This window comes from Cololabis saira, chromosome 13 (genome assembly GCF_033807715.1).
Source record: "Cololabis saira isolate AMF1-May2022 chromosome 13, fColSai1.1, whole genome shotgun sequence".
Taxonomy (NCBI): Eukaryota; Metazoa; Chordata; class Actinopteri; order Beloniformes; family Belonidae; genus Cololabis; species Cololabis saira.
Window position 1 is genome coordinate 9,614,821 of NC_084599.1, and position 9,804 is coordinate 9,624,624.

General features: G+C 36.9%; 1 protein-coding gene across 1 annotated transcript in view; it reads right to left on the reverse strand.

The window, feature by feature from the left end:
• nme7 (NME/NM23 family member 7) overlaps window positions 1–9,804 on the reverse strand; it is a 25,064-nt gene that overhangs the window by 13,190 nt on the left and 2,070 nt on the right. Inside the window, exons 3-7 of the mRNA XM_061737604.1 lie at window positions 9,308–9,474; window positions 7,853–7,963; window positions 6,119–6,169; window positions 5,735–5,942; window positions 5,146–5,251 (exon numbers count right to left, since the gene is read on the reverse strand). Coding sequence (XP_061593588.1) covers window positions 5,146–5,251; window positions 5,735–5,942; window positions 6,119–6,169; window positions 7,853–7,963; window positions 9,308–9,474 — 643 coding nt within the window. The remainder of the gene's footprint in view (window positions 1–5,145; window positions 5,252–5,734; window positions 5,943–6,118; window positions 6,170–7,852; window positions 7,964–9,307; window positions 9,475–9,804) is intronic.

Sequence of the window (9,804 nt, forward strand, 5' to 3'; positions counted from 1 at the left end):
CAACAGAAGCTTCTCTATTCCGGTCATGTCTGAGTGGATTTTCAGTCACAACTTCCTTTATCATTACTGTGATAGGCCGTTTCTTGTGAACGTGGCTCTTACGTAAATTAGTTACTTAAGTGATGCTCCGGGGAAATCAAGAGTGAGCCCTGAGGATCTTTGTCATCAGCTAGACGGACAGTTACTACGCCCAGCTCAGACCACACGTATCACAACAAGACTTACCGCTAAGGTAAACATTGTGTGATCGCCTTAAAACAGGGAAAGTGTAATTTAGCAGGCGTTCAACTAAAGCACCTGTAGGTGTGTACATTTCTGAAGGACAGTTTGAACAGAAACTAAAAGAAAAATACCAATGAGATGTCCACTAATTATGAAGACAACAGTACTCTTTGGTATTGAAAGTCCCAAATAGAAATTAAGCAAGATATTACAAATACACAATAATACAACAGGGTTTGGTTTTTTTTTTGGCATAATTTTTAAATCTACAGGACTGTCTCAGAAAATGAGAATATTTTGATAAAGTTCTTTATTTTCTGTAATGCAATTAAAAAAAACAAAAATGTCATACATTCTGGATTCATTAAAATTCAACTGCAATATCGCAAGCCTTTTATTATTTTAATATTGCTGATTATGGCTTACAGTTTAAGATTAACATTCCCAGAATATTCTAATTTTTTGAGATAGGATATTTGAGTTTTCTTAAGTTGTAAACCATGATCAGCAATATTAAAACAATAAAAGGCTTGCAATATTTCAGTTGATTTGTAATGAATCCAGAATGTATGACATTTTTGTTTTTGTAATTGCATTACAGAAAATCACAATATTCTCATTTTCTGAGACAGTCCTGTATTCTCAAACTGCTTTTATCAAGCATACTGAGGACTTTGAATGAGATTTCAGATTTCCAAAAACCTTTCCACTCCAACTGTAAGCCATACACCTTACTCGAAATCAAGTCAGCATTTATTTTTATATTTTCCATTTCATTTTGACACAAATATCGAGCCTCCCCAGAGAAGTAAAACAGCCTGAGTCAAGGGAAACATGTGTCAGCCCTAAATCTTCTACCTTATTCCTTACACAGAAAGATATGATACACTTAGAAAACCAACACAAGACAAAGCTTTCAGACCAAATTAACAAAGTGGAACAGGCTCGACTACAGTAACTACACACTCACTGTTTAGTATCAACAGCCAATGATTCTTGATACAACATCCACAACCACCGGTATTCACTGAAGCAGCTACACAAATTTGTGCTCTAAGGTCATCTATCACTGTAGCTGATTCCAAGCTTAACAGTGGCTCAATGGTGTGGTATACACAAACAAAGCACGCCCATGCTTATCTAAGTTATTGCAAAGATTTCTCTCACACCAAACATTTAAACATGTCCAAGCGGGCGACAAAATAGAAGTATCAATAAAGATGTCTGCATTCCACTGAGGTGTGGGAAGAAGTGATGCCAGAGAGCAGTGTGTGGGCCCAGGGTGCTGGCACCTGCTGCACAGACCCGATCACAAGGTTATTATCATAGCTTGAAATAGTTTCTCAAGCTTGTTTCTCCAAATGAAATAGAAACAAATACATTTAGAATGGGAAAAAAGCCTGAAGAGAATGAAAACAATACAATCAGTATTATATTTTTGGAACAGGTTGTTTGATTCGTTTATTTTTTCTTCTTCTTCTTTGATATGATGTAGTTTGTGTTATGTGTTTTTCTGAAGAGTGTTAAGAACAATGTTACTGAAGTTTACTTCAATTTGGCTTGGAATAAGCATGCTGTCACTTATTCTTCAGCAAGGAATAACTGAAGTCACAACTGAAGCTGAGAGGAATGCTGTTGTTTTGGAAAGCATCTGGTCATGAGTGAAAGTACTGGACAATGACGTGTACTCAGTGTACTCAATGATGTGTGGAGATCAAAATCCCCAAACAGCAAGGAATACTCATGTTATTCAAGTACACATAAAACGCATCCATGCATTGATTATTTCTTAATATCTGGGGAGCTACTACCACAAGTTAAAAAATGTTGGTATAATAGTTATTAGCGATCACGCAGCAGTATCTCTGGAAATTCAATTAGGCGAGGGTAATGATCATTTTAAAAGATGGACACAACAGACATTTTTGTTAAAGGACCCAGCATTTGTTACATTTGTAGAAACTTGCATAGATAGACACCTCAAAATGAATAAAGACGAAACCACAGCTAGAATTAGATGGGAAGCGTTTAAAGCTTATATTAGAGGGGAAATAATAAGCTAGACCAGTTCCAGAAATAAACAATGTTATCGATAATTACAATCACTGGAAAGGCAAATTAAAACCAATGAAAACATATTCTTTCAGAGAAATTATCCTAAAAAAAACGACATAATTTGACTGCCGTGAGAGCTACATATGACAAACTTACAGCAAAGAAGGTAGCTAAGAATTTAATGAGGACCAAACAAGCATTCTACGACCAAGGAGAGAAAGCAGGAAAACTATTGCCTTGGAGGATAAAAAAAAGAATCCAAGCTGAAAGAAAAATGACCAGTATAAAGTCAAGGTCAGACAATTTAAGACCTCTTAGAAATAAACAGACATTTTATAAAGTGCCAGGTGTCAGAATGGGAGAAAGAGAGCTTCTTGTTTCTTTATTTGCAGACAATATCAAATTTAAGAAATACCATCCCCAATTTAACAAAATTAATTGAAAAATTTGGAGAATGAATAACTTTAAATCAGTATTAATGTTTCTTAATGACAACGAATAGAGAAATCATTTTATAGACAGCCCATTTCATACAACTACAGAGGGTTTTAAATATTTAGGAGTTAAAATCACCCCTGAACTCACTAAAATAATCTCAGATTTATGACCCCCTTGTAGACAAAGTCATGGAAATGCTCTAATCTGCCTTTATTCATGGTGGGATACTACTACTTCCAAACACTTCCACTGCCATTACCAGACCTGTTTCATGATAAATTAAACAAACTGTTAAGCCAATTAATATGGAATAAAAGGAAAGGAGGACTCCACATTAAATGACTACATCTGCTCTATGACAGGGGAGGACTTGAAATTCTTACTCCCGGATGTTTTTATATGGCTGCTCACTTGAATTCAGCTGCATATTGTTTTTGTTCAGCATCACCCACAGCCTGGGTCAACATTGTATAAAATCTATCTCAGAGTTACCCTTAAATATCTAACTATACTCTTTGGATGTTAAAACACTGAAACAAAAAACCAACCCTTTCTTAAAAAACACAATTACAGTCTGGCAGACCGCACATACACATGAGGGTGATCCTTTTGCACGTTCACAGTTCACTCCTATTGGGTGTAATGACAAGTTTGCACTTGGCAAAAAAGATGGAGGATTTAGGTCATGGAACATGAAGGGCATCCAGAAAGTTAAGGATTTGTGCATAGATGGAGTGCTGCTCACCTTTGATCAGCTATGTAAAGGATACCAAATTCCCCCAAAACATTTCTCCAAATATTTACAACTAAAAAACTACAGGTCATCAAAACCTAAAGAGGTTGGCCACATCCCACCATTAACAAAGATATAGGAGATCTCTATTGGAAATTCAAAAGGGAAGGGTTTCCTATCCATGTTTTATTATTTACTGACATCTTATTCTAAAGATTCAACAAGGGATTAATTCAGTGCTTGGAGAGAAGATATCTAAGAAAATATAGATGAAAAAGATTGGAATCTGGCCTGTTTAAAGGGCACACAACAAACTGTAAACACCAGATTTAAACTCCTCCAATATAAATGGCTGATGAGGATGTATAAAACCCCCATCAAACTCCATCATATGTCTAGTGTATTTCCAGATGTTTGCACCAAATGTTTAAATGAAAAAGGAACCCTCCTTCATTGTGTATGATAATGCCAGAGGATAGAGAAACTCTGGAAAGAAGTTATCAAATGTTTGTCAGAGGTGATTTATATAAAAATTCCTTGAAATGTTTAACTTTGTGTACTTGGAATCTACCCAACGGAATTCCCACGGACACAGGAACAGACCGCACTACTGAACTTTCACTACTGACTTTTTCAAGCCAGGAAAGCTATTGCACTATGCTGGAAGAGTATGGATGCTCCCTCTCTGGAACTGAGGATAAAGGAACTAGCAGGCTGTATTGGTTTGGAAAGGATAACATATATTGCTAAACGCAAACTAAAATACTGTAGATCTCTGGGAACCATACAGGACTGTCTCAGAAAATTAGAATATTGTGATTTTCTGTAATGCAATTACAAAAAAAAAAAGAATGTCATACATTCTGGATTCATTACAAATCAACTGAAATATTGCAAGCCTTTTATTATTTTAATATTGAAGATCATGACTTACAGCTTAAGAAAACTCAAATATCCTATCTCAAAAAATTAGAATATTCTGGGAATCTTAATCTTAAACTGTAAACCATAATCAGCAATATTAAAATAATAAAAGGCTTGCAATATTTCAGTTGATTTGTAATGAATCCAGAATGTATGACATGTCTGAGACAGTCCTGTATATGAGAATCATCATTTTAGTTTATATGTATCTGTGTGTGAATGGTTGCGTGAGTTTTAAGATGGTTGTTTATAGAAGTTTGAAATGTTGAGAAGCCTTTGTTATATAACGAGAAAAACAAATAAAAGATATGTGGCAAAAAAAGAAAGTACTAAAAAAACTGAGATTTGACCAAATTGTGACATTAGAAGAAAAGTCAGGATGTCTAACTGAGTAAGCCATCATTTGTGATGAAAAAAAGTACAAGCAATCCTTGTCAGATAGCAAATTATTGAACAATGAATACTAGGTCAAATTAAGTTTAAGAATGATAATACCGTAATCAATATACTACCAATTTAAGTAGGAATCTGACAGCATGCGTGCACCCCACAGGAACCAGGACCCAGATCTCTCATCAGTTGATAACTTTCTGTGAGCTTACTTCAGCTCTGTCATGAGAATTTCACATTTTACAGGTCACAGCTCTGGTGGCATGCTCCATGAACGGGGACCGGGGCAGGGATTTGGAGAAATCCACGGCCAATTTGAAACATTTGTGTGTCAGCCAGACATGAAGGGTTATTAAGACAGTCTCAAAACGTGTCATTCTTACCTTCTGATATGGCATGAGGTTTGATGATGCAACATGTGCTGTCTGTGTAGAGGGCTGTGTTAGAGGGTCCGTGACCAATCGTGGACGGAAAAAAGAATTCAAGCTCCTAACCAAACAAACCAGAGTTAAAAAAAACAACAATTTAGCAGGTACAATCATTTTTGGGAGCGTGTGATATGTGAACATACAGGACTGTCTCAGAAAATTAGAATATTTTGATAAAGTCCTTTATTTTCTGTAATGCAAAAATGTCATACATTCTGGATTCATTACAAATCAACTGAAATATTGCAAGCCTTTTATTATTTTAATATTGCTGATCATGGCTTACAGCTTAAGTAAACTCAAATATCCTATCTAAAAAAATTAGAATATTCTGGGAATCTTAAACTTAAACTGTAAACCATAATCAGCAATATTAAAATAATAAAAGGCTTGCAATATTTCAGTTGATTTGTAATGAATCCAGAATGTATGACATTTTTGTTTTTTTTTAATTGCATTACAGAAAATAAAGAACTTTATCACAATATTCTAATTTTCTGAGGCAGTCCTGTAAATAGTTAAGACCCTTGCTGAACATCCTCACTCTGGCTGCTGCAGCAAGTGTGTCAGAGCCATGCACAACGTTTTTGATGCCATCTGTTCCAAACTGGGCACGGAGACTCTGCGGTGCCTCCCGCTGCGCCACGGGAGGGTCTGCAGGTCCCACCAGCCTCCTCCACACTGACGTGGCCTCATCACCTATTACTTCCATGGCAACCACTGGAGCCGAAGACATAAACTGCATCATCTCACTGCAAAAAATGGAGCAACAGGCTAATAAAGATTTGATTAAAAAAAAAAAACAACAGGAACAACAACAAACAGCAAATACTCTCCAATGTCACTGCGATCAGAACTTTTGGTAATGATGCTTGCTGAGAATCAGAAAACTTCTCAGATCTGGCAAATCATTTACTCAGGCACTCACTTGAAGAAAGGCTTTGACTGATGTTCCACATAAAAGTCTGCTGCTTGGCTCCTGTAATGGAACAAATCCATAAACCAAAGTTAATCAGTGACCAAATGATCTTGCGCCTTTAAAGTGAACTTGATGTTCCAGATTTAAGACATTAACAGTGATCAGAGATAATTATCTGGCAGCCTCTCTGCCGTTGAAGTAGAACAATAATAATATACAGTAATTGAGTACAACATGATGCCATTGTCTACATGGCCACTAATTGCGTGTCCTCAGTTTTGGGGGTAAACTGTGTCTTCCCGCTGGGGTTTTGTTTCTTTCTCAACATAATCTTAATCTCTTGGTAAACTGGAAAATGCTTTGAAATAATAGTTAGTCATTCTTTTTGGAAAACAAAACTGGTAACCCTCAATATGATGTTATTAAAGCATTCTGAAACTAGTTTTTTGCTTAAGTATTGACACTCTCTCCATGAAATAGTCTTCTCAAAATGTGACAATCAAAACTTAAGAACCATGCCCAAGTAGGGCCTTAATCAGAGGTTAAAGAAAAGAAAAAAAAACAAGGGTGTGAACATCACTGCAGAGGGTCTGTCCACTTTAAAATGTACACTCCTCTGAGCTGGCTTTTATGGAAAAGTGGCCAGAGTGAGAAAAAAAAAATCAAAGAACAAAAACAAAACAGAACAATTAAGTTTCCCAAAAGGCATATGTAAAATTCCCCTAACATATGGAGGGAATTACTCTAGTGTGATGAGACTAAAACGGAGTTAATTTGGCCATTATGGAAGAGACCGAGTGTGGGACTAATGACACCCCTTTTCCCAGCTCAAGAGCAGCACAGTGGAGCATGTGTGGAGCAAAGTCATGGCAGTATCATGAAAACACACAGACTCCAGCTCAGATCACAGTCACCACGGCTGCTTGTAGCACTAACATTTGACATTACATTTTTCAGGTGAACTGTTCAGAGTTTATCCCTCTAAAAGGCCAATGACCTGTGGCCCGAAGATTTGCAAAAGATGTCCCAGATGGCCTATAGGAAAAGAAAAATGATTTTTGGACAGGCTCTGCAGGACAATCGCTGTTATCCAGACATCTGCAAAGCGCCACTGAAAAAGTAGTATAAACTGTAAACTGGCAGCAGAGCCAGTAAAGCATGAAGAGAAATATGTGCGAGTACTAACTGGTTCCAGCAAACACAATTACAAACATTTTGCAATTTCAAAATGGTAAGCATGATGTGTTGATGAAATGAAGCAAACACACCAGACATCCATTCTAATTCCAGGCTATGTCACATGAAATATCTAAAACAAAAGTGAATACGTGTAGAAGAGAATAAAGACTTTTGCAAACACTGTATCCCAACTAAAATTTCCGCTGACTTTATTTGTTTTCCAGAAGAATATTCTAAAAACAATCAAATTTTTGCTTTGTACCAGTAAATGTTCTAAAAGTGACCCTCATAGCTCTGTCAGAGGTTAAAACTGGTTTGATAATATGATTACACCATGACTGAGCACCCAATAAAACAGTTGATTAAATGCCAACCTCATTTGCCCCTTGGCATGCCATATGTTCCCCATGTGTTAGAGAGCAAAACCATCCATCTGTTTAAATGAGGATCCTGGCAACAAGTAACCCATCTCCCTTTTGACGAGAGGCTGTGTGATCTGTTACCACGGTACCCTATGTTTGCAGTATCATTGTCATTATACACTAAACAGAAGCATGAACTCACCATGTAAGCTTTGTCATCTTGGCTTTTGTCACCATCAAGTTGGAAGAGTATATCAATTCCATGACATCTCCGATCTTGGTAACCGCATCTGGCTTTATCAAAGCAAGAGTTCTGGAATAAAAGAGACAGCAAATAAACAATATCAGGTAGGACAAGCAGTGTTGGTGTCTATCATATCTGAAATATTGGATTTGGTTTTCCACATGAACTGTGATTTAGGTCTGGGTTTTGTTGTGCCACTCAATAGCAATCTAAGAAATGTCTTGAGGCCACTCCCACACAATTTGGCTCATTCCTCCACCACAGTTTTATCTCAATATGCTATGAGGACCTATCTCTCTGTATTTGGTTGTGTTCAGCCTTCCATTAACACTGAGAAGTCTTCCTATCCCTGATGTTCCTTGTCTATTCCCTCTAGCATGATGCTGCTAACATCCTTTAAATGCCATTTGACAAACTCATTTTTTTGCTGCCGTGTCTTTTACTGAAGCACTGGTTTCTTTCTGCCTGCAGCACAGGAACCATCTCTGAAATTCACATCCTTTCTGTGGAAGACTTCCCACAGTCTGTCTGTGTCACCTTTCGGCTCTGTTCACTGATTTGGCCAAACAGTCAAGTTTGTAAAGAGTCCTGGATTCTGCAGACTTCTTTCATCTCACAATTGTCAAGACCACTGTAGGGCACTCCTGGAAACAATCAGAGCTCAAGAAATGGTTTTTCTACCCTTTGCATAAAAAATGCCTGTTCACAGCTCTTTTTGATTTTAAGTCTTTTTTTTTTGTATTGTACTGACAGACAGCATCAATAGAAAGATATTGTAGACATAAGTGTGAGCCTTTTCAGCTATTTGTAGTCCATTAATCTTCTACAGATCGTCTCTCATCAAACTCTAAACCCACTTTAGGGATGATAAAAGGAAACAGGGTGATGATGATCAGTTAAGAAAATAAGCAAAGCATAAAAAATGTTGCAGTTTTTCAATTTAGATGTTTAGTAGTTTTGCTATATTTTCTGAACATTTGATTTCAAGATGGTGAGAAAATGTCATTCGCAGCATTATCAAGTGTGCAATCTTTTAAAAGACATCAATTCAGTATATCAAATTAGATGACACATGAGGCTTGCATGTTTGTATAGCAGTAATCTGATTGTGTCTTCTTTGACAAATCACGTTACTTTATAAACACTCACGGATGTAGATAAGCTTCTCCACAAATTACAAAAATGTAATCATGAAAATAAAAACAACAAACCCTGACGTACTTTCTAGCATTTTTAAGATACATAGAATGAAGTATAAAGTGAAGAAGTGTATGTTGCTTGCGAGTAAATTCCAGTTAAAGGGATTATTTGCAAGGTCATGATCTTGCATAATTGAACTGAAAGCTGTGAGGTATGTGCAGCAACCAGAGAGGATAAAGAGACTTACTTACTGCACAGCAGCACCAATCATACCTTTCCTTTTTGCTGCCCAGCGTGTTTGCTGTGTACTGATCTCCATAAGCTATTACATTCAGCTGCCTTGAGAGGACAGTCACTCGATTCCCCACGAACAAGTCCTCTCGACTGATGCCGTCACACTTGGTCCTTGCTAAAAATCTCTTTCGGTTCTTCACATCAAACTGCAAAGCCAAACATCAGTGGTTGATTTATCAGGTCAACTACAAATTTATGCAAAGCTAAATTAGTGAGATCTATGTAAATCTTTCCAGCCTCAACATTTCATTCACTGTTGGTGTCATAAGCAGTTAACTTCAAGCAAGAATACATGTGTCATAATCAAAACAATTTGACCAAATCCACCCCTGTATTAATAAGAAAGAAAGCCTTAACAAGTTGGAGAGAGCACCGACATAGTTATCTGGTGAATGTGTATCAGAATTAAAACAATGTCCAAACTTTAACCAGTTCAATAACAAATATAAAAACAGGACTTTCACAAGGTACTGCAG